This window comes from Carcharhinus amblyrhynchos, chromosome 21 (genome assembly GCF_965287045.1).
Source record: "Carcharhinus amblyrhynchos chromosome 21, sCarAmb.v2.hapA, whole genome shotgun sequence".
In the NCBI taxonomy this organism is placed as follows: Eukaryota; Metazoa; Chordata; class Chondrichthyes; order Carcharhiniformes; family Carcharhinidae; genus Carcharhinus; species Carcharhinus amblyrhynchos.
In genome coordinates this window covers 37544346-37569337 of record NC_137344.1, presented here as the reverse complement: position 1 = coordinate 37569337, position 24992 = coordinate 37544346, and the positions used below count along the sequence as shown (strand labels likewise).

Below are 24992 nucleotides of genomic sequence, written 5' to 3'. Positions count from 1 at the left end.
CATTCACTTCACCAAGTGAGCCATCAAGACTTTTTGAGCAAGAGGGCAGGAGTAGCACCAAAAAATATCACATTTTGGATTTGTAACAGTAGAGCATTGTAGAAATGCACTGATCTACTACACATTTTTAATGAGGCTTGGTTCCTATAAATATTTTGTTTGCCTACATGGATTTAAATTCTGTAATGCATATAACGCAATTTACCTTTTCTCCTCCAGTGGGGACACTGCCATAACTTATTACCTGAATTGACTGCAGATGCTATAAAAAAGTTGAAAGTTTGTTTATTTATTAGTCACAAATAAGGCTTATAGTAACACTGCAATGAAGTTACTGTGAAATTCCCCTAGTCACTGCAGTCTGGCGCCTCTTTGGGTCAATGCACCTAAGCAGCACTTCTTTTAGACTGTGTGAGGAGACCAGAGCACCTGGAGGAAACCCTTCTAGACGCCATACAGTTGGTGATCAAAGTCGGGTCCCTGGTGCTGTGAGGCAGCAGTGCTAACTACAGTGCCACCAGAAAGAAGCAACCATTGTAAATTAATTCAGAAAACTTGCTACGTAACAACTTTAATATTTCAGAGAGTGCAACCTTTGATAGAATGTCCTGTTGTCCTTATTGTTTTCATGATGATTTCTAGGCTCCTGGTTTGTCAATGTGCCATTCTTTAGTGCTTTACACGCTTTTTATTCTGTATTATTTTACTTATAGATCTTAAAAGAACTTGAAAATGACTGAGGGGTACATTTGGGGGGTGGTTGGGACAGAGGGCAGTAAAAGACAACCTTCATCCTATATCTTATTTTCACATTGTTGTGATGAGATATTAAACTAGTTATTTCAAACTAGCACAGATGCAGTGGTTTATAAACCAGTGGGAAAAGTTCAATAAGTAGCAGTAAAAATACAGTTAATGCTAAGCTCACTCTAACAACAAATAGCATTTCAGACCTCTGCCATGACAGGTAGTGAAATTGGAATCAAATAAAAACCTGGAATTAAAAGTCTAATGATAACTATGAAACCATAGTCGATTGTCTTAAAAAACCCATCTGGTTCACTAATGTCCTTCAGGGAAGGAAGTTCGCCATCCATACCTGGGCTGGTCTGCACGTAACTCCAGATCCACAGCAATGTGGTTGACTCTTAAACGCCCTCTGAAATGGCCTAGCAAACCACTCAGTTCAAAGGCAATTAGGGATCATTAGGCAATAAATGCTGGCCCAGCCAGGGACGCTCACATCCCCTGAGTGAATAAAAAACATCACCCCAAGAAACATACCGGTGATTAAGGTTACGTTAGAGCTTGATGTTAATTAACGTTACAGCAATAGATTTCTCCCAAGGGAATTCAATGGAAGTGAGCAAATTTCCAAAGGCAGAATGGGAGTAGGAAAGATTGAAGAGGGAAGATAGAATGAAGATAAGTCCGTATATGCCAATAGTCAGCTTTTTAAGCTGTCAGTAAACATATATTTAAACCTATATGTCAGTGTGACAGGGTTTAAGATAAATCTTTCCTCCAGGGTGAGTAGACATTGTTTATGAATGAGATCAGTTGAAGGGTATGATTGGCTGATCATATCTGCTTATTTTAAATCATAGAATGGCTACAGCATAGAAGAACCATTCATGTCCATGCTGCCTCTGTGCACGGCTACACAGCCCCACTCCTCTACCCTTTCCATTCGGCCTGCAAATTGTTGAAGGGCAACCAAAGTTACCCAGAAGATGAAGTAGGTTATTGCTTCCAGTGAAATAGTAGACGGCAGAATGCGTCATGAATGAATTAAATGTTCACTATTATTAACAATAGTCACATTTTGCCTCATGCACATTAAGGCCTTAAGAACCAAGTTTTGGATGTGATCATCAAAATTCAGTTCAAAGTTTTATTTTGATATTGACCAGTAAGGGTATTTTGTGTGTTAGCTTTTCCATGCTGAAAACGCTGACAGTGTCACTATACAGGATTTCAGTGTTAAATATAATTGTGTTGCTTATCATGATCTCATGGTTTTCAGTGGAAGAAGCTGAATGTTACTCACATTTTGTTTTTGTGGTCAAATGAACAGTGCTATCTGGATAAAAACAAAGCCAATCTCATCAACAGCTGGTGTTTTGCTGTTGTGGTGTAAATTTGTGTCTCGATAATTTGACCATACTGTAGAACGTTATATAATCTTAACTTGTCCCGTTTGACTTTGTATTTCAGGTGCGATATTCGGCCCAATCACTCTTTGACTATCTCAAAACAATCCGCCTTGACGTAGAAGCCATGAACAAGTTCTTTGGGACCCTAATACAAATCTTTAAGGATAATCTACATAATGACAGGTGGGAAAATGGATAGTAATCTATATGGCTTATTTACTGTTTAGAGAGTACACTTTTAGTAGGTATTCAACCCAGGTAAATCTTTGACTGTTTTTGTAGACACTGGTGAAGACTGTACTTGACCATAAGAGGCTCAGGCTCTGGCTTTCTATTTGCTTAATATATAGAAGTTAGGAAAACTTAAGCAACATACTAATTGTATGGAATGTGTATTAGGACATTAGCTTAGCTAACTCATGGCACATAAGCAATAGCATGTATCTTGTACAGATTTCAGTCTAGGTCCAATTCCCTTAATTGCACTTCAGAAGGGACCACCAATGAGATAAATGTTCTTCCGTAAAAAAAAATCTCACTGCACTCTGAATTCTGCTATTAATAAATTAAAAGTTAAAACTATGGCAATTTTAAAAATGTTTTCAGAGCATTTTCTGTGCTTCTACCCTCCCACACAGCGGTTTAATATTCAGTGTAGTCCACAGTGGATCATATGCATCACCTTCCAGCTGCTGTCTGTTCTATTCATTTATCAAATATAGAAGGCTTTTTGAAATGGTTTGAGATTATTTTTTAAATGCCTGTCATGAACATTTGTTACTCAAAATGTCAATCAACCTTCATATTGTTAAGTGTTTATTTTGAAAGATTAAAGTATCGTGATTCATTTCCAACATTGTTACTGTTTTTCAGGGTGTCCATCCCCATGCTGAAGATGCTTGACCAAATGCTGGCTAATGGGTGCTTGGATATTTTCACAACAGATGAAAGGTATTTATTAGTCAGATACAAGATATCTGCTCGTATTCCAGAGACCCATTGACCTCCCAGTGTACGACTACTCTGTTTTCTTACTTACTCTTTGAACAAGATTTGTGCCATTAGGGGGAGATAGTGGCTTAGTGGTATTGTCACTGGAGTGGTAATGCAGAGACCCAGGAAGGCCCAGCAGGGCAGCTGGTGAAATTTGAATTCAATAAACATCTGGAATTAAAAGTCTACTGATGACCATGAAACCATTGTCAATTGTTATAAAAACCCATCTGGTTCAATAATGTCCTTTTAAAGAAGTAAATCTGCCATCCTTGCCTGGTCTAGCCTACGTGAGACTCTAAAGCCACAGCAATGTGGTTGACTGTCAACTGCCTCGGGCAACTACTTGGGGGGGGGGGGATGGTGGCACAGTGATTAGCGCTGCTGCCTCATAGCACCAGGTTCAATTCCCGGCTTGGGCCACTGCCTGTGTGGAGTTTGCACATTCTCCCCATGTCTGCGTGGGTTTCCTCTGAGTGCTCCTGTTTCCTCCCAAAGTCCAAAGATATGCAGGTTAGGTGGATTGGCCATGCTAAATTGTCCATTAGTGTCAGAGGGACTAGCTAGGCTAAATGCATGGAGTAATGGGGATAGGGCCTAGTTGGGATTGTGGTTGGTGCAGACTCGATGGGCTAGATGGCCTCCTTCTGCATTGTAGGGTTCTATGAATTAGGGATGGGCAATAAATGCTGATCCTGCCAGCAGGAGCCACATCCCTCCCATAAACAAATGGAGAAACAATTTTGAAATGGAATAGTAATGAGGTTTATGCTACTTGAACTTCAGTGTTTTTTCTCATTTGCTGGATTTTCCATTCTTGATCTTTGGCATTGGTTAAGCTGCTGAATAAACTCCTGCTGCTGTTGTGTTGCTTGCTCTTGATTGGGACCATTTGACCTGAGGGGTGTTCGGGGATGGAGAGTTGCTGCAGTTTATTGTTAAGAACCATTTAGTAACTCGTTACAGATCAACACTGGGGAAAAACCCAGTCAACATGATAACGATAGAAGTCTCACAATACCAGGTTAAAGTCCAACAGGTTTATTTAGACCTACGTACAGTCCTGTACCTTGTCTGACATACACAGAAATACACTGGGCTGTTGAAGTGAACTGGGATGTGTAACATTCATATCTTGGAGTTCATGCTGCACTTTGCTGAACATTGCACTGGAGCAGTGTAAGGAGAAAAACCTACAGCAAAGTGAAATAGAACCAAATCAAACATCATTTCATTTTTATTAATTGAGAAGCTTCTCATACTCTTGTACATTCCCGTTCTCTAATGAATAGTCACTGAGCAGATATGCTGTACTCAGTTTTTGATAAATTATCCTTATTAACATAAATGCTGAGTAATGGGGGAGTAGAAGTGATACCCTGTCGCTCAGTTTACTATGTACTTAATTTTGATAAATATGAATATAGTCACTGCCTTATTCCCTGAGGGAGTAATCTGTGTACCTTTGACTTCTGATTACACTTTTGACAATTGTTTGAAATCTAATACTATCTGTACCTATATAACTTTTATAAACAGTACTGTTCGGAAGTAAATATTAACCAGCATAGCAGTCCTCTTCTGTTGAATACAGTTTAGCATTGCACTGCTAAGTTTATTCATAGGTCAGTACAGAATTTTTTTTTTAGCTTTTTTAATCTAAAGACTTAATACAATGTTCACATTGACAGTAGTTGAGATTGTAACATCAGTAGGTGCTTTTAGAAATGTCACAGTTTCCGTAGCAAAATGCGGAATGAGGATTTGCCAGCAATGAATGTTTTATGAGGGGATAATAAGGAGTAGTCTAAATTGGTTACTCTTAATCAATTAATGGGAATGATTTCTAAGATTCCACATATTGCTGCCATTAGCTTTCAAAGGACTGGAAATTGTTGAGCCTTAAACTACTGAGTGCGCCCCCTTCACCTAAAAATTAATTGAAGGGCAACACAGCTCGACTTTAGTTTCGGAGACCACCCTCAGCCATGCCATAAGAAATATAATTGGCGTACTGCTTATCTTCAAAGCAGATGGCCTGTGTTCAGGGCACACATGTCCCTGATTCACATAAAGGAAAGCTTGCATTTTTCTCTTCATGTTGACTCTCTTTTCTTTCCCTGTTGAGCAGATGGAATTTTCCCCACTGCCAGCAAAGTGTCTGCAACTTGATACATTTCACATAACATCGACCCAGCACTTTTATTCTAAAGCATATTTGAAGTGGCTGGTAGACAGAACAAAATAAGACCTTGCTCAGTGGTACACAAAGACCATTTCTGAGCTAACTTGTTCCAGACACAGTAGTAGAATTGGCTTCTTTGTGCTCTGTTAATATCAATGTATGCAATACGTACTTGTTTTACACCGTATTTAAATAGGTATCTTGAAAACAAGAAGCTTGTGAAGTGTTGTGTACCAATATTTATGCAATCAGTAGTGCAAATTCACACAAGTCTTTTTGATTAAATGTCTGTTGAGCTAGTAGTGACAGACTGGCTAAGGTGCTCCTTTCACACATTGTAAAATGGTTGAAACCATCCTGTGACCACTTTGCTCATGGCAGCCAGCCAGTGGGGCATCATTACTCTCAGTCCTGCCTACTTGCCATGCCAACTTTAAGAGAATGGCACAGGAAAAATAGTGAAAGAAGAAAAAAAAGTTAAAATAAATTGAAGAAAGAAAATCATCTGTCATGCTCTGACAGATCCTGTTGAATTATTATTTTTACCAAGTTATAATGTAAAGTTGTCAATTTTTTGGATGCCCTGAGAATGTGAAAATGGTATATAAATGCAAGATGATTCTTATGTCCCCTGTGGATTTTTTTTCTAGTTCCTTCGCTTCCTCTTCCTTTAACTCTGTTTTTGATTTGTTAGCATACCCACTTCATACAACTTTCCATTTTTATTCACTGTATTCTTTTTTTGCTTTATCAATCTTTAATTTTCTTTGCTGCCTTTTCTTTCTACTGATAGTTTCCATTTTAAAATCTGTCCCTTTCTGCCTTGTAGGCTTTGTGGATAGAGGCACTTCCTAATGTGTATGTACCAAGACATGCAAATAAAGGAGCAGCCAGGTTTACTCCATGATCTATTAGGTGTTGGCTGTTCTCAACTAGGGCACTGCAGTTGGTCTTAACACATTAAGGCTCAATCCTCATCATTCCATGCCACTGCTGTGAAATATACTGGCATGGATGCCAGGTGAGGTCTGAGTTGAGTTCACCTGATGTTCCATGTTATTAAATAGTATTCAGAGGCTCAGTGGCTAGCCTTGCACTTGGTTGATGTTGCTAAGATCCATGGAATCACGTGCCAACATGTTGAACCATTTTATGGGAAGGAAGAAAGAAAGAGAAGTAAACTGCAGGGAATGGTGTGATGTTGGAAAGGGAGGCAAAGAATCTCTTTTACCTTCTCTCTGGCAAAACCAAAATAATGCTTAATAACAAATAATTTGTTCCTGTTTTCCCCTGTTCATCAAACTTGTAATAATACTCACTATTGCCTATGTCTGTTGCAATATGATTCACGATTATTCCTCTAAATTTTCCATCTCCTTTCCTGAGGACTTCTCCATGCTGGTAGATGGTTGCAAGGCACATGCATTTCTTCCAAGTAATTGATCTTTATCAATATGTTAACACGTGGGTGTTGAACTTGACCAAGTCCATTCCTCATCGAATATCACACGTGCTTTCCAATAAAAATCATTGGATAGTTACCAGTGATGGTGATTAACTTCTTAAATCTATATAGAGACAAGGATGTCTATGACTGTCTTAAATCTATATAGAGACAAGGATGTCTATGACTGTCTTACAGTATACGGGTGTGTTAGTCACAACTATTAGTTTAAGTAACTGTCAGAAGTTCACATCGTATTTTTCTCTCTTTGGATTTGCAGGTGCCAATTGTAACAGTCCCACCACCACACTGGTTAACTGGTTTTCAACTTAGGAATTTCCTGATTATATATGGTCCAGCACCCATACCACGTGATGAATTAACCCACTGAATTGTCAGGGAACCTCCTGGCAATCATTTCATGTGTCATTTTCTTTCATAAACCTCAAACTGTAGAATCAAGTCAGGACAGCAATTTTTAAAGTATTGTCTTGAAGCAAAATAAATCAATTTATGACTTGAAACTGGATTTCCTCGGCAGACCAGTGACGTATATGGTCCAATGTCACATCTGATGTAGAAGCCACACTTCTCAAATCCGTAAAGAGGCCATAGTGTTTTGTTTGCATGTGCTTTACAGTGTCATTTATTTGAGTATGTATCATCACACAATGGTTATATTAATTGGCCTAAATTAATTTGGGTGCACTAGAGCAAATCCATTTTAAAGTTCTTTGTTTTCACCTGCTAATGCTTAGAAGTGTATGTTCTCAAGCAAGGAGAGGCAAGCAGCTTGAATTCTTCTGTTTGTGAGTAAAATTTGCTTTTGGTAAGAATTTGTGAATATTTTTTGGCCTTACTTTTGCCTTTCCACTTTATCAATTTTCGTTAAATATAAATGAATGGGCATTTAACACATCAGTGTTCCTGGTAGTTATTTCCTGTACACAGAACTGTAAAGACAAGCCGCTTTAGGACATTGCAACAAAAATATTTGGTTAACTGTAATATTAATCAATAATCAATGTTGGGAAATGTTATGTAAGCACAAAGACATGGATTGGTGAGAGGTGAGTTTCTGTTTATAATGGATCAATACTGATGAAAGGAAAAGTCAGAGCAATAGGATGTCTATCAGTAAAAATGTCCTTCAGAACACTGTGGTGTAATGTTTACACACTGAATGTAGCACAAATATAGTTCCTGCACAGGTTTGATGTTTTGCTTCTGTTTGTTTCTCAGTCACTTCTATGCGAAAGAGTTGCTTTCCCTCTGCAAGGAGGAAATCCGGAAGTCCAAAGATGTTCAGAAACTTCGAGCTAGCATTTCAGTGTGAGTAGATCCAGGCACCCACTATCTTTTCTTCTCCCATCAGAATTCCTGCCTATAATTAGGATTGCCATGAAATTGAACCATTCATGGTTTCTGCAATTGCATCAGACTTGATCATTTAGACTGTGTGGTTTTTGGGAGTGCCAATTAAGCAAATTGTTATGCATAGATCATAATATGTGTATACCACATTAAACACAGCTGTCATGACTTGTTTTTAAGCTACAGAACCCGACATGTTTCTTTGCGAGGGGGTGGTTGGGGAGCGACACAGAAACTAACATAATACTGTACAATTTAATCTGACTAAGTAAACTGTGAATACCTTAATGATAACAGTATGTTGTCTTTGCCTGCAAAATGATAGGAGCATCAATGAAGCTCCAAGCATTGAGTTAGTGTCTCAGCTGGTACTTACAGTGCTAACAAAACTTTTCACGTAGGCAGGAAAAGTCAAAGGGGATGGCACTTTGTGTGCCTCTAACAGCAGTTTACTTAACTCAGTGATTACATAAAAGCGTTCACAATTGGGATTGATAGGTAGCTTGCTGAGACCCAGCGAGCAAGTGGGGGGCTGTGGTGGTGTTGTTGAGTACAGCTTCTATGATTGATGTTTGTTGCCCTGATCACGTGTTGGCGAAGTTAGCCTTACAGAATATGTAAATAGATTCAGGGTTGTTTAGGAAGGCAAATAATCTAAGTTTTCTTTAAGAATGTCAGTATTCGTTGAACCTCCTACAATGCAAGAGGATTCCATTCTGCCTATCAAGTTTACACTGACTCACTGACAGAGTATCTTACCCAGGCCCACTACCTTGCACTATCCCATGGCTAATCCATCAACAACACCACCACAGCCCCCACACCACCCCACTTGCTCGCTGGGTCTTGGGAAACTGATGGGCAATTTAACATGGCCAATCCACCTATTCTGCGCATCTTTGGACTGTGGGAAGAAACCAGAGCACCTGGAAGAAACCCATGCAGACACAGGGAGAATGTGCAAATTCCATTTCAACACTCACCCAAGGCCAAAATTGAACCCATAAAGCTGCCTTAATCTGATAATTCCAACAGTGTAATAGTAAAATTTGTGGTAATACTACATCAGTATATTTCTCCTCCACCTCTCCCAGGCTAGCCTTATATAATTAACCCTCCTTGGTCAAGAAGGTGGGTGCTTGAACCTTCCTTGAAAAATTTAAACTCTACTATTACTTTGTTCCTCATGTTCGCTGCTTGATCAACAACTCCTCTGACCAGCAGCACCACCCTGACACTGTTCCTTAATTGAGTTAGCTTAAATTAGCAAACTGTTTTTGCTCGGGGTAATATATATGCCAACCAACTTTTGATTCATTGTCCAATCTCAAACATTTAGTGCACTATTCTGAGTAAGTTTAGAAATGTGCAGCAACCTGGTGACTTCAGGCTGTTCCACTGAATACCATTTTGAGCCATCATGCTAATAATATCATAATACTGTATCGTAATGTAATACAAAGATGAGTAGGCAAAAATATTATAATCAATTTAGCATGTTACATATAAGACATGCATCAAGCGACACAGGCCAACATAAAGAGTGAATGTTATGTTTCACTTAGGCAAAGAAGGTAGAAATATCCTTTCATTATTTTACACATTCTCAGATAAATATGTTCCAAATTAATAAGGAATTCTGGCATATATTCCATTGGATAGACACCACATTAGTAATATAAAACAGAGGTGTAGATCAAAGAAATGCAATGTTACTTACAGAATTGAAATTACTTTCTTTCCAACAGACAGCAGGAGTGTAGCATTACAGTTTTAACATTAGTCATGTCACAGGTTGTAAATACATAATTAACAATATTAGTGACAGAATGGATGAAGAGAAAATCCAGAACATGTTCGCACAAGTTCAGAATAGGCCTTCTTTTTCAACATGCAAATTTCCCGTGGGAAAGTAAAACCAGCAGGCTATTTTTTTTTTGAAAGCTATATTTCTGCACCTCTGTCAGTAAAGTTAATTAAATATTTAACCATTTTGTACCCCAGGCAGGCAAAAGATGACCAGCCCCAGTGTTCCAAAAAAAAAGTTCATTCTGTATTCCTGATGTTAAACGCAGTTGAAATCAGTAATATATGAAGCATGGTTGAAGAGAGAGAGAGTCATAACTTAATGTCCAAAAGTGCAGCCATGCAGCATTGCGTGCTTGTTGAAGTGTTGTGCCCGCTAAATTACTGAGACCAACAATTAGCTAGCTGCTGGTTATACCAAATAGAGTGACACGTGAATATTTTATAATATTTCTAGGCCAATGGGAAAAGAGAAGTGACAAAGTTGGGGTGGGGTGGGGGAGAGGAAAATATCCTCCTTGGAAAACTTTCCAATGCATGCACTTGATTGGTGTGTGGGAGTTCCGTATAGAAAAGCTTGGCAGTTTGTGTTTTTAGGTAAACTTTCATGCTTTTATGTTTATGTGGATTTGCATACATTTGTTTTTTTGCGATATAGCAACAAGCGTAATCCAAAATATTATATTCAGATCTATGATCTGCTGACTTTGTCAGGAAGTTGAGAGAACCAGCAATTAAAGAATTTTTAAATCATATTTTAAAGAACTTGTGAATTGACTGCATTTCGAGAATTAGAAAATAGGGAGGGATTTTTCACCCCTGTTCTCAGGGGTGGGACAGGAGGGTGAGCAGGAATGATGGCGGGGCGAAAAATCCCACAGGAGTTTCAAAACTGCTTTTACACCAGTGGAATTTCACTGATTGATTATCCTCGGCCCTTGCCTATGTCGTAACAGGAATGCTGACTTTGAAAGTGAGTAATACATCACTTTCTGCAACTTATTCCCTACTAAAATTACCAGCTCATCTTAGTTGGAGCAGTGTCTTCATATTTTCTTTTCTTGTTGCCTTTCTGCTATAGAGTGATGGTAGTGTTTGGAAAGGATTTATGATATCGAGGAAGAATTAGTGAAAAAAGTGTTACTGCAGTTTAGGCATTCATGAACTGTTTAATGAATATTTTTCAAAAATTAAGGGGGAGTTTTCAGGAATCGTAGTGGGTAAGAAGCAGACCATTGCAAAGGTCTGTTGACATGGGGCAGGATTTTCCGGTTTTGGGGCGAGTGTGATCAGAAAATCCCACTTGATTTTTCGATCCTCCTTCTGGATTCTGGTTTTCTTTGAATGCAATTTGTTGCCTAAAGTTTTAAGAGCTTAAAACCAGTTTGGGAAGAATAATATTGCCATTCTGTGCAGGAGATAGAAGCTACTCCAGATAACAAGTTCCTGAACTTTGATGGTATATTTTCTCAATATCGTTTGGAGAGTAAATTCAGTTGTTGGTGATATCGGCATATGTGAAAAATGTGTGGTTTTCTTAAGATTTGTTACTTCTCACACACCGGTCCTTAAGGCGCTTTTACTTTATGAAGAACTCAAAGCATAAATATTCTAATTGAAATTTGTATTTATGAATAGTTACATCCACTCTGATTTGTCTTACAGGTTCTGCGGTCTTATTCAGTTCCAAGGAGAAATCAGGAAGAACGTTCTCTTCCAGCTCTTGCTCCTGTTGTGCTACCCATTCCCAATAGTAAGCACTCACAAATTTATTAATTTTTTTCAGAGATAAGAATTTTGTAGTAGAGGCTAGTCATGTTGCACCTTTTCAACATGAGGAACTCTATAAAAAGCTGAAAGCCACGAGCTTTTTTTGGCAGATGCATTTACACTCTTAATCTTCAGTTTGCCTGCATTATTCAATTATATTAAAATTGCTGGAGCAATATACTCCTGTTTATATCAGTGTGGCATAATTCTCCAGACCTTATGTATCATGTGATGTACATAAGGCTGCTTTTTTTCTTTAAGGAGAAATGGACTGTGATCAGTGAAAATGCATAAAGATGCCCACTTATTTTTCTGTGTTTATATGTGGAAGTAACAGCACATCACTCCTGCATCAGTTCATGCTTTGCTTCAAGATAGTAGAAGTTTGCCATGGCAACAAATGCTTAATGGCGATCATAGCCACCTAACAAGTATGAGGAGAGGATAGTAAATGCATCAGGGCTCAGACAGAGACTTAGCGGCTTTATAGAAGAGAGGTGACACATTGTTTGATTGGTAGTGGCTACTCTAACAGCTGTTAACAGTCATGTGGCCTTTGGAAGGAATCCATTCTTTCTCTAGCAATGTTCTGCAGTAAAGGAAACACTTGAGTCAGGAAATACCTTCAAAGAGGAGAAGTGTTATTTCAGTTCAAAGTTTTTTTAAAATGTATTTGTTAATGAGCTGCATCACCTAGTTCAGCATTTTACCCATAACTGTCACTCATGATGTTGAAAATGAGCAGAAAGCGCATGGCTTCAAGAGTTTTTAAACAAATGACACTGTCTGACTGGAATTTTTAGTGCTTGCACCTCCTGTGCCGTGGCTATGTACTTCCAGATATTTGTAGTTTCAACTTTGCAGATGATTGTAAGAATTACAGTGCTTGTATCCAGTTAAAACTGGAGTGAAATTTCTGTCTTCTGAATGTCCATTTTGGAAGCTTAGGTTTTTAAATAGCGAAATTAAACCAGCATGGTCTTTGGATCAAAAGTGTAGAAGTTGCAATGTTTTAAAATTATGTATTAAAGAGCATATGTAGTTAAACAGGATCTTATTTTTGGGGAGAATGTAGATCTTTAGATGCATTAGTGATTTGACTTAAAAACTGATTATAGTCTGATATTAAAAACAAAGTGAAATCACTAAGTGAGACATGGAAATTGAAAGTACTTGTAAGTAACAGCAAATTTCTTCAGTTACTATGGAGTAGCAAGTATGTTGCAGTAATGAAAATCAAACAGATCCCATTAGAAAACACCACAAATTTTCCGTTTAAGGTTGATCATGATGCTCTTCCCTTTTCCCTCTACCGCTATCCTGTTGATATCAGATGGACCGGAATAGGAAACAAATAAAGTCAATGGTTGTTTCCTGAATAAACTGATCACAGCAACATCATTCAGATACTTGGATTTATCACAAGGCCTTTGACAATGCTCCATACAGTGAGCTTATGATAAATGTGAGGGCACAGTGAATGATGGTTAAATGGAAAATAAATTGTCTAAAAATAGAAGGCAGAGAGTAGAGTTAAAGGGTAGTTATTCAGATTGGAGGAATGTTTTCCCTCAAAGATCAGCACTGGGACCACTTATTTATAATTTATGTCAGTGATTCGGATTTGACAACAAGTAACATTATCATAATTGCCAATGCTACTGGACTGGGTGCAGTATGGTTAACATTAAGGAAGAATGAAACTTAATACAGGAAGGCAGCAGAAAACTTGAAAATAGGCAGTTAAGTGATAAATGAACTTTAACATAGATAAATGTGAGTTGATGTACTTTGGTAGGAAATGTAGAAGTGTCGGCAACACTTTGGAATATAACAAAAGATTAATTAGGGTGTGTGGCACAGAAAATGCCATTCAGCCCAATTAACCCATATTGGTGATTATGCTCCATGCGAGCCCATTTGAAAGTAAGAAACGGAATGGGTTGAAGAAAAGGGGATCTGAGCACAAGTAAGAACAAACTATCCAAGCAATGTTGCAGGCCATCAGAGTAATTACAAACGTTAACAAAGCATTGGATGTATTTCTAGGATCAAAAAACTTAACTTAAAAGTAATGAGCTCTATATCTTGACCCTAGTCAGATTATAACTCCGAACTTTAATAAAAGGACATAGAAGCACTGAAGAAAGTGCACAGAGATTTACATGATTGAACATGAACTAACAAATTATCAGAAAAGATTGAACATGTTGAAACTTCACTCTTTAACAAAGACAAGACTTAGGGGGTCACCTGATGGAGGCCTTTAAAGTTTGGGATGGGTCAGACGGTAGATGTGGTGAGAATGTTTCTACTTCTAGCAGAATGCAAAACTAGAGGTCATAGACAGTCATTAATAAATTCAATAGGGAAATAAGAATAAAATGCTTTACGTAGAATATGTGGCACTTGCAACCACAGGAAATGGTTCAGGCAAATAGCTTAAATGCTTTCAGAATGAAACAAAGCAAATACTTGAGTGAAAAATGAATAGAAAGATATGCTAAAAGGTTGATGAGAGATAGATAGGATGCAAGGAGAGTAATTTAAACTTAGAATCCTTTTCAGTCCTTTGCTAAATCATCTTACTCAGCAACAACCTGCTCACTGACACTCAGTTTAGGTTCCGCCAGGGCCATCCACTCCTGACCTCATTACAGTCTTAATCCAGACAAGGACAAAAGAGATAACCTCACAAGGTGAGACTGACTGCCCATGACTGAATGTGGCACCTTTAGCAAAGCTGGAGCTGATGAGAATCACTCCCCTGGTTGGAGTCATATCTTGCACGTATCTTGTTGGTTGTTAGAGGTCAATCATCTCAATCCCAAGACACCACTGGAGGATTTCTTTAAGTGCCCTAGGCTCAACCATCTTCAGCTGTTTCATCAATGACCTTCTTCCATCATAAGGTCTGAAGTGGGAAGTTTGCATATGATTGCATAACGTTCAGCTCAATTCGCGATTCCTCAGACGCTGAAGCAGTCTGTCCCTATGTATGAAAAAACCTAGACAGCATTTGAGCTTGGGTGATAAGTGACTAGTAACATTTGTGCAACACAAATGCCAGGCAATGACTATCTTCAACAAGGGAGAATGCAACGATCTCCTATTGACATTCAATGTCATTATCATGCTGAATTCCCCACTAGCAACATCCTGGGGATTACCATTGATAAGAAACTGAACTGGACTGTTGCTAAAAGAGCAGTTCAGAAGCTGAGAATTCTGTGGGGAGAAGTAATCTCCTGACTCCCCAGAGCCTGTCCACCATCTGCAATGCACATGTCAGGAGTGCTTTTGAATTGCTTGGATGAGTTCTGCTCCAAAAACATTCAAGAAGTTCAACACCCTCCAGGACAAAACAACCTGCTTGATTGACACCCCATTCATCACTTTTAACATCAACTCTCTCCACCACAGCACATAGTAGCACCAGTGTGTACCATCTACAAGATGCACTGCAGCAACTCACCAAGGCTCCTTAGCACCTTCCAAACCAGCAATCTCTATAACTTAGAAGGCCAAGGGCAGTAGATGCATGGGAACACCACCACCTGCAACTTCCCCTCAATGCTGCACACCATCCTGACTTGAATCTACATCACCATTCTTCACTATTGCTCGGTCAAAATCCTGGAACTCGCTCCCTCACTGCCCTGTGTATGTACCTGCAGCAGTTCAAGAAGACAGCTCACCACATCTTCTTGAGCAATAGGAGATGCACAAGAAAAATGCTGGCCTAGCCAGCAACACCCATATCCCACGAAATAATCAGAAATGGTTGAATACATGACTCAGTGGATGGGCAATGTAACAATTATTTCAGAAGTGGTATCAATGCCATTCCACTTTATAGTGGAAAAGGCAATATACACTGATGTATTTACACCAGTAAAATCCTGATGTTGTGGTAAAATGGCCATTAATTGGCCAGTTAATCGAATTAATTGGCCCTCTGCCTCCATTCAGCGGTGTGGCTGAGCCAATGTCATTCTCCCTTCCAAAAATATCACAGAGTGGCTGAAAAGTGCTGGGTTTCTTCTGGTCACCTTCTGGCACCATTTTCCAAGCTTCCCATCCCATCTCCAATTTCTAGGAAGGTTCCATCCTTTAATTCATTGCCTCTATATTGTAGGTGATCCTTGAAAATGTACTATCATTGCACCTGATCACTGATTTTCAAGTGAAACCTAAGAATATTAATATATTGGTGTAATCTAACACAATGATAGTTTGTGATCTTATCTAACTTGCAAGTTAGATAAGAAGTGACAGACTTGCAGATGTAACAGACCTGTTCTGTGATGGTTTTGTGTTTCAAGATGTGTTTTCTAATTAATCTTTTGCACAGATAAGGAAGACAACTGCAAGTCAGCTGTACGAAATGCTTTTAACATATGATGATGTCATTGACGCAGAGGTATTGGACGAAGTAATGGCAAGTCTTAGTGACAACAACTGGTAAGTAACATTTGCTATGCACATGGGCCTTGCACTGTGCTGAACGTGCTTCAATAAATACAAGCCAACCTAGAACCTTGATGTCCGAGCCAATGTTTATTCTTCAGTCAAAAACACATTACCTGGTCATTTTTCTATTGCTGTTTGGGGGAGCTCAAATTAGCTTCCTGTTTTCCGTATTACACAGTGACTGTACTTGAAAAGTACTTCACTGGCTATAAAGTGCTTTGAGACATCCAGTGGTCATGTTATTTTTTAAGAGGCTATTCATCATTATTAACATTGCAGACAAGCTGAAAGTTCTTGCTCATTTATATAGCTATAAATGATCTATAGCTCACGCATATTGTTATGATCCATGAAGGGCTCATAACTTGTAAAAAGAAATTCAAACTTCCAGTCAATATCTGTAAGAATGGCACATCGGTATTTCATGTTTAAAATGGTTACTGTAACAAATGACAAAAAAACGCTATTAAACAAATGCTACCTTGTAGACAGCTTATACTTTAAAGCACAGAATGAAATATCCCCTTCTTATAACCACTTCACACACACACACACTCTCCCACCACCTCCCCTACCCCTTTACCCCCCTACCTCTCTACCCCCCACCCCCCTTCTCAGCCTGGTAACATTCAGCTTTATAACAGTCACAGTGAGCTTTCTTTTTCTGGGAACTCACCCTCTAGACCAAGGTAGGCGACTCTTCCAGCTTCATTTTAAACATTGCATGAATTTGGCCCTTTCAATCCAAGTGCAAACCTTCACCCATATTCTGATCATAGAAACTTCTTTGCCTCCAGCTGCTACCTCTGTCCTGGATCCTGGCAGACTTAAAAAATACTGTCTGTGCTATTCAGTGATATTCTAACAAAGTCTGTAACCTGATTGTTAGCTTTCCCTGCATCCTTCTGCTTGACAATGTGAATCACATGGACCTTGTATCTAGGTAGAAATGTTAATTAGCTATCCTTGAGAGCCCAATCCTCTTTCTTGAATCTAAATGGATATTTTAAAGTACAACTGTTTGCAGCCTGATGATTTTCAGCACTTTGTTGGGATTTTGGAGGCTCTCAGTCTCCCTTGATAACACTCTGGCTGTTGCCATCATCTCCAAGCATAAATACCTTGCACATTCTTCCTAGTAAAACAATCTATGTCCTCCTTCGATATCTAACAATCAAACTCCCAAGAATATTGCCAGGTGGAGTTCAAAACATGTCACATGATCCCTTCACTTTACTTTAAAGACACTATTCCAAAATATAACAATTTTATAAACCTCAAAATTGTAGCAGCATCTATAATCATAAAGGTCTTTCTCAGCAGTTTTTATTCATTCATAAGATCTGGGCACCACTGGCTGGACCAGCATTTATTGCCCATCCCTAATTGCCCTAAACTGAGTGGCCATTTCAGAAGGCATATGAGTCAACCACATTACTGAGAGTCTGTAGACATTTGTAAGTCAGACCAGGTAAAGATGGCAGATTTCCTTCCCCAAAGGACATTAACGTACCAGGTGGGTTTTTATGACAATAAGCATTCATTTCATGGTTGACATTGTACTTTTAATTGCAGATTTTTATTAAATTTGAGTGTCACATCTGCCCTGGTGGGGATTTGAACCTAGCTCCCCGAGCATTGCCCATGGTCTCTATTATTAATTCAGTGACAATATCACCACGTCATTTGAGACAAAACCTTTTGCCAAACTTAAATTCTTTATTCTTGAGATGTTGCTATTTACATTTGCCTGGCTATAAAATACTAGCATTAGAAAATTAGGAAAATTAGCACAATTCAAGAAAGAAAGCTAGGTTATCGAGAGTATTAAAGAAGAACTTCTGCAGTCCTTGAATTATGTTGCTTTTGGTTCACTTAAATAGGAAAGTACCCATATATCTTTTGGCAGTCTTCAAAATCTGGGATTTTGAACAGGCAAAAATCGCACATGGCATTTTCCACTTGGTGGGGGAGAGGGGGGTGGTGGGGGAAGTAAGAATTAGGGATAACATAACAAGAGGGTTGGAAGTTTTGTTGGAAGTGTTTTGTGTGTTTGGGTTGATGGATAGTTTCTGCCTTCATTACTGAGTACAGATACTAACTGAAATCCAAAAACATGTTTTTTTTTAAATCCATCTTTATTCATGCTTTTTTCTTTGTTGCCCACACCCATCTTAAACTTGGAGAGAATTTCTGGCCTGTAAACCTAACCAATGAATTTTCTATTCTCCAAGGGCAGGATTTGTCTACACGTTGTTTTTCCTCCCTTACATGGAATGCATCACAAAAAAAATACTGAACAAAAACATTTGCAATGTTCCAAAGCACATCATATGAATAAATGTCACTTTCCATCCTTCAGTTGGAAGTTGCTACCTAAAATCCAGAATATTTTCTTATGTGTTGAACAAGGTGCACTTCATTTCCCTGCACAGAACTAAAATATGTATTTATGGTTTTTTACCGGTCAGCACAATGCAAAATCTCCTGTTGAAATTTGATTGTGTTTTTGTTTCCCTAAAACAATTCAGTTTCCCTGAGGTGGTTGCAAGCATCCACCTTCCTCTCAGCCATAATTTAGGTGTGAAATCTGGGAATGTACAAAAAGGAGAAACAGGTATTGGGGGGGAAGAAATAATTATACTGGAAAAACACAATGAATGAATAGATGGTAAATGTGCAGATGTTATTGATAAAATAGTTGTAAAATGAACAGCATCTGTTTCTCTTTATTTGTAGAGTACTACACAGATATGAAATAGCAGTGATCACATAAAGGAAAGTGGTAGTGCCAGATGAAAGTTTACTGTATGTTAGAGGGATTTTTATTTCCACTTCATGTATAGGTTTATGATGTCGGAAGAGTTTTTAAAAAAATTCTAGTATCCAGTGTATACTCATCTGCACTGAATTAAATACTGACTTGTGACATAGGCCAGTGAGATTCGTTATCTAATATCTGATAACATATTTGACTGTTAAAGTACGTAATGGCTGAGAAACTACAGGAAATTGGATCAACTCAAGTATTTAAATAGTTGGAATGCTTTGCACAGTGCAGAGTCTAGTTGAAAGGTTTGATTTGGTTAACCTCATCCAGCTGGCATTGGCAGAGTTTGGCCACTTTATTCAATCTGTTTCTTATTTTGCCTCCTTAAATCTAATTAATGTTCTTTAAGTAATGCTCTAAGTAAGTCTTCTGCTTACTGTAAAATTTATCACTCCACCTCGTGCTCATTACTTCAAACTATATTATTCTTTTTAAAATGTAATTGTGTGTGGTTTTAAATCTCTCAGCCTATGCTGTAAAGTAACCAAATGCTCAATATTGTTAAATCAGCTTTTGAGCAAGTTTGGATGAAAATGCTACCTTTCATTTCTAATTGTAGCTGAAAATGATTTAGCTCAATACAAATGAAACCGTACAGCTTTAGGTACATTTAGCCATGGTAAGCTTCCGATGGCCTCAGTGGGGATTGTGGGGGAATGCATTAAAATTCCAGAATTCAAATATCTTTGCACACTGTACAATAACTTTATTATTCTAAGGCCCTAGAGTAAATGATCTGTTAATATGTGGTATTGTTGGCATCGATTAATTACCACCACCATTAGGGGAGAGAGAAAGAAATCTGCAATAGTAGGTTGAATGGGTCTTACTGTTGCAGTTCTTGTGTCATGAAGTAAAATGCAAAGGAATTCATATTCTAGTTTGTTATTGAATACAGAGAATTAATTTTCAGCACACGACACTTCATTTGGAGCGTGCCTGAATTTCAGCCAAGGTTAACAAGGTTCAGTAGTTGAGCCATGCATGTTATGAATGCGTTATTGTCAATTGTTTCAACCTTTTTAAATGTTACTGCAACTTAACAAAAATATAGTTCACGCTCACAGAATGTGAACAATTGTAAATTTATTAGCTGACAGTTAACTTGTGGAAAATGTCTTTTGACAACAGGGATGCTGATCTCCCCACTGTCCGAGCTCAACGCAATCATCTGTGTGATCTGATGGGTGTTCCAAAACCAATAATCGCTGCTAAGGTACATTAGCACAGGAGAAATCAGTGTTTGCAATAAAATTAAGGTTTAGATATAATTTGTTCAACATTATTCTATGCAAACTAAATTTCTTGGCAAATTTTCCTTTCTTAGGCTGCTGGTGTTTTACAGTCAGCTGTTACCTGACTGAATTAGCCAGATTCTTTTTGATGACGTGGCAATTGGCGACATACTTGCTGAAAACCTATTGCAGGTCATGTTAACACAAGAGAAAGATACTGTGGAAATAAAAGCAAAATTCTGGAAATACTCAGCAGGCTAAGCATAATCTGCCAAGAAGCAAGATGCTGTGTGACCTGCTGAGTGTTTTCAGCATTTTCTGTTTTTATCACAAATCAAGTAGAAAGCATTCAAGTGTCCCCATATTGCTCAGTGAAATGGTTCTTAACATCATTGACCTAGATAAATGTAACCCAACCATTGATGAAGATGTTATAAATTTAAAAGGATCGTTGGTTGCTTTAGAGCTGATCACATGTTTTGATGATGATGTCATTAGGGTGTTTCACAGGCTGCTGTTATACTTTCAGTTTGTACTCTGTACATCAAGGCCTCCCAGAATAAGTCTATTGTTGTTAGTTTTAATCTATTTGTGCAAACCATGTTCTTTTGTGTAAAACCCACAACCCATAACATAGTTAGGATATTAGAGGAGGTATCAGTCCCAACAGATAGTAACCATTTACGACTTAAAACTTAGCACACTGACACGTTGTTCTGAAATAAAGTCAACCTATATGTTGCCTGGTATGGTGAAGGTCTTATGAGGAAAGGCTGAGGGACTTGAGGTTATTTTCGTTAGGGAGAAGAAGGTTAAGAGGTGACCTAATTGAGGCATACAAGATGATCAGAGGCTTAGACAGGGTGGATAGTGAGAGCTTTTTTCCTCAGATGGTGATGGCCAACACGAGGGGACATAGCTTTAAATTAAGGGGTGGTAATTATAGGATGGATGTCAGAGGTAGGTTCTTTACTCAGAGGGTAGTAAGGGCGTGGAATGCCCTGCCTGCAGCAGTTATGGACTCGCCAACTTTAAGGGCGTTCAAATGGTCAGTGGATAGGCATATAGATAACATTGGAATAGTTTAGGTTAGTGGGTCATTAGATTGGTTCCACTGGTCAGCGCAACATCGAGGGCCGAAGTGCCTGTACTGCGCTGTTATGTTCTATATGGAAACCATTCTTGCACTATCACAAATTGAGTATTTTCTACAGGAGAGAGGGGAGAATGTTTGCAAACTCCTTAATTATTTTAGCATTAATTATGATCAGAATAAAGTTATTCTCAACATTTGGGTAGCTTTATCACTGCAAGGTAAGTAACAAACCATTTTTACTATTAAAATTATCACTGGCAATGGTACAGTTTACTCCAAGCTATCTTGATCATTGAATGTCAGACCAATAACTGGGCGGCATGGTGGCACAGTCACAGCTGCCTCACAGTGCCAGGGACCTGGGTTCAATTTCCAGTTAGGGTCACTGTCTGTGTGGAGTTTGCATATTCTTCCCGTGTCTGCATGGGTTTCCTCTGGGTGCTCCAGTTTCCTCCCACAGTCCAAAGGACGTGCTGGTTAGGTGGATTGGCCTTGCTAAATTCTCCCTCTGTTTAACTGAACAAGCGCCAGAGTGTGGTGACTAAGGGACTTTCACAGTAACTTCATTGTGGTGTCAGTGTAAGCCTACTTGTGACACTAATAAATAAAGTTTAAAAACTTTAAGCATTCTGACATTTATGTCTCAAGCTATAATTGCAGTTCAAATAAATACGATTGGACAAAATAAAAGCAATCACAGCAGATTTCTCACAGTTGTAACACTTAACCCTTTTTCTCAAAATCATAAATTTATAATAAATGTTGAAAGTTTCACGTTAGTTTGGAGCAGGCATTCATGCTTGAGAGGTTTTAATGTGAGACTTTATGCTATTGCAGCAAATTCTGGGTCTCCCTCGGTATAAATAATGCACATTATTTATTCAAGCATATGTTGTAGATCAAGCAACTATTTAAGGGAATTAAACTTCAAGTAAACCTACCAGGGGTTCAGAGAACCAACAATAATAGCCTTAAGGAATTATAATGAGGATTCATTTTATTGTCGAGGACATTTTCTTTTTCCCCTAATAGCTCTATCATGGAGGAATGATGTTAAAATCCTAATTTTGACTGAAGCGTGTTTGTTTCTTTGTGTATGAAGCAAGCTGCTCAAAAGCACATTTCATATTTGCAGTGGGACTTTATCTTGGAGGAAGAAGCCAGTGGGAAGAGTTCCTTTCTGAGAAGTACAGCAGGTTGTGAAACTTTATTGGGGGCAGCAGTCATTTAGATTGTCCTCATCCTGCCCTCTTGCTGACAGAGAATGTGAAGCAACAGTATAGACCAGGAGTGGGCTTACTTATTATTTATTTACATCTTAAGGAGTATTAATGTTGTTGACACAAGTTTTTCTTTTAAACAATTACTTTACAGCCACCTTTCTTAAGTGGAAACTTGCCCTTTTGAAAACAAGGTGAATTATAGCAATTTGCTCATTGAGCAGGTTGATAATACCTCTGCTAAAGCATGATGCTTTTTTACGGAAACAAAATCCTCAGGGAGTGTATGTTACCTAAGTACTAGCCAATTTTCTATCGTTTTGCTAAGCCTGGGGCCTGTAGCATGAACTTGAAAGCAGTACAGTAGGGGCAAACAGATATTTTATAAACTGGTGCCACTGAGGGTTTAAGGCTCAACATCTGGGGTATTCAGAATGCCATTCTGTTTCCCGGTAAGGCCAGGGTTCTTAAGTGATGCCCACTGTTGGTCCACCGTTCAGCAGGCAGCACAGTGGTTAGCACTGCTACCTCACAGCACCAGTGACCTGGGTTCAATTCCAGGCCTCGGGTTAGTGTGGAGTTTGCACATTCTCCCCATGTCTGTGTGGGTTTCCTCCCACAGTCCAAAGATGGGCGGGTTAGGTTGATTGATTAGGGTTCATTTAGCACGGTCAATGTCATGGGAATTAACAGGGTAAATATGAGGGTTTACGGGAATTGGGCCTAGGTGAGATTGTGGTTGGTGCAGGCTTGATGGGCCAAATGGCCACCTTCTGCACTGTAAGGATTCTACGATGCTATGCAGTGGCCTAGCAGTTCAGTTGCCGCCACAGCTCCTTTATGTTTTCAATCTGCAGACTGTTTGGATGAATTAGGAATCAAATAGATGTTCTGTATTCACTCAAATACAAAAACCATTTCATACGAGTTGATGATTGAGAAGTTGGCTTTGGGAGAATATCTTGAATTATTTCATAGTAATGTTTACCTGATTGAATTTCTCCAGAACTAATCGAAATACGCTCAGTAATCTGTTCAAATTTTACCTTTAAAATGTTGTGTATACCAGCTATTTTTAAAATAGTTTCATACCTATTTATAAAATCAAAGATAAATAATAACTTCCCAATTATTTAGCTTGGATTGAGGATCTTTTAAAATCTGTTTTCTCTTGTGTGAGCACAGCTGCACCAAGGCGTTCTATGATTGAAGGTTTGCCATGTGTCAGGACAGACAAGGGCATGCAGAGAACGAAATGTGTGTTCAGTCTACTAGATGTCGGATGCCTTTCACAAACTGTTCCAATCTGGATGCCACTACAAAGCAAGCCGTATAAGAAGATGACTGAAGAGCAGCTCAGCATGTGAAAATACACACAAATAAAGAGTAGACTGTGTTCAACCTCAGTATTCCCCTCCAGATGTTGTTCTTGATGTGGTTACTGATTTCCTTAAGATCCTACAGGGGGTAAAATGCTGAATGAGTCAGATATGAATGCACTGATGTTAACAAAATGTGTTTTTTAATGTCGTGTTTAGATGTAACCCTTCACCCACAAGATGGCACCTTTGCTCCCTTAACATCCTTTACTTATTCAGGTGGACTGTACAAGAGCTAATTTTCTGTTTTGTATGATCAACCTGAACCTAAACATTCTTCAATAAAATCATGAGTTTTGCTTTTACTCTATTGGCTGTGGTTGAAGCTTTATTTGAGCAATTTTCAAACATGTAGCGAAAAGATGCACTCAAAAAAGAAGTTTCTTAAAGCTTGTTAACTACTCAAACATTCAAATAGTGAATTCCAACCCATGAACGATGTACCAGCTTATACACTGCCAATGTTTTCTTGTATTTTTCTACCACAGTAAAGCTGCTGTTATTATACTAATTCCATGGTTCTGCATACCTACAAATTTGACATCACCGACATCCTTGTGACTAGATCATCTTAAACTGCAATTCGTAGCTGCTCAAGAAACCTGTTATTAAAAAAAACAACCATTCTCAATACCAGAGGAACATATTACTTGAGTTGTGCAAAGTAATTTAACTTTACAGAATTGCAGAATAATTACAGCACAGAAGGAGAGCATTCGGCCCAGCTTGTCTGTACTGGCTGTCCAAATAAGCATTATGACTCCATGCCATTCTCCTGCATATTGTTCTAGTCAAGTAATCAAGTATTGCCCTCCTGAATGTCTTTATTGAACCTACCTTCACTGCACTTCCAGATTGAACGGTTCACATCTGGAATGCACAAAGTACAGCACAGGAACAGGCCCTTCAAGCCTGCACCAACCATGATGCCTGACTGAACTAAAACTGCTTACCCTTCTGGGGACCATATCCTGCTATTCGCATCCTATTCATGTTTTTGTCCAAACGCCCCTTAAAACTCTCTACCACAT

At 38.6% G+C, this 24992-nt stretch overlaps 1 protein-coding gene across 1 annotated transcript in view; it reads left to right on the top strand.

The window, feature by feature from the left end:
• Window positions 1–24266, top strand: part of tbcd (tubulin folding cofactor D) — a 240637-nt gene extending 216371 nt beyond the window's left edge. The window contains exons 33-39 of the mRNA XM_080209036.1: window positions 2218–2339; window positions 3030–3107; window positions 8021–8110; window positions 11624–11711; window positions 16083–16192; window positions 20163–20247; window positions 23768–24266. Coding sequence (XP_080065162.1) covers window positions 2218–2339; window positions 3030–3107; window positions 8021–8110; window positions 11624–11711; window positions 16083–16192; window positions 20163–20247; window positions 23768–23788 — 594 coding nt within the window. The 3' untranslated portion in view covers window positions 23789–24266. The remainder of the gene's footprint in view (window positions 1–2217; window positions 2340–3029; window positions 3108–8020; window positions 8111–11623; window positions 11712–16082; window positions 16193–20162; window positions 20248–23767) is intronic.
• The last annotated feature ends 726 nt before the right edge of the window (window positions 24267–24992 follow it).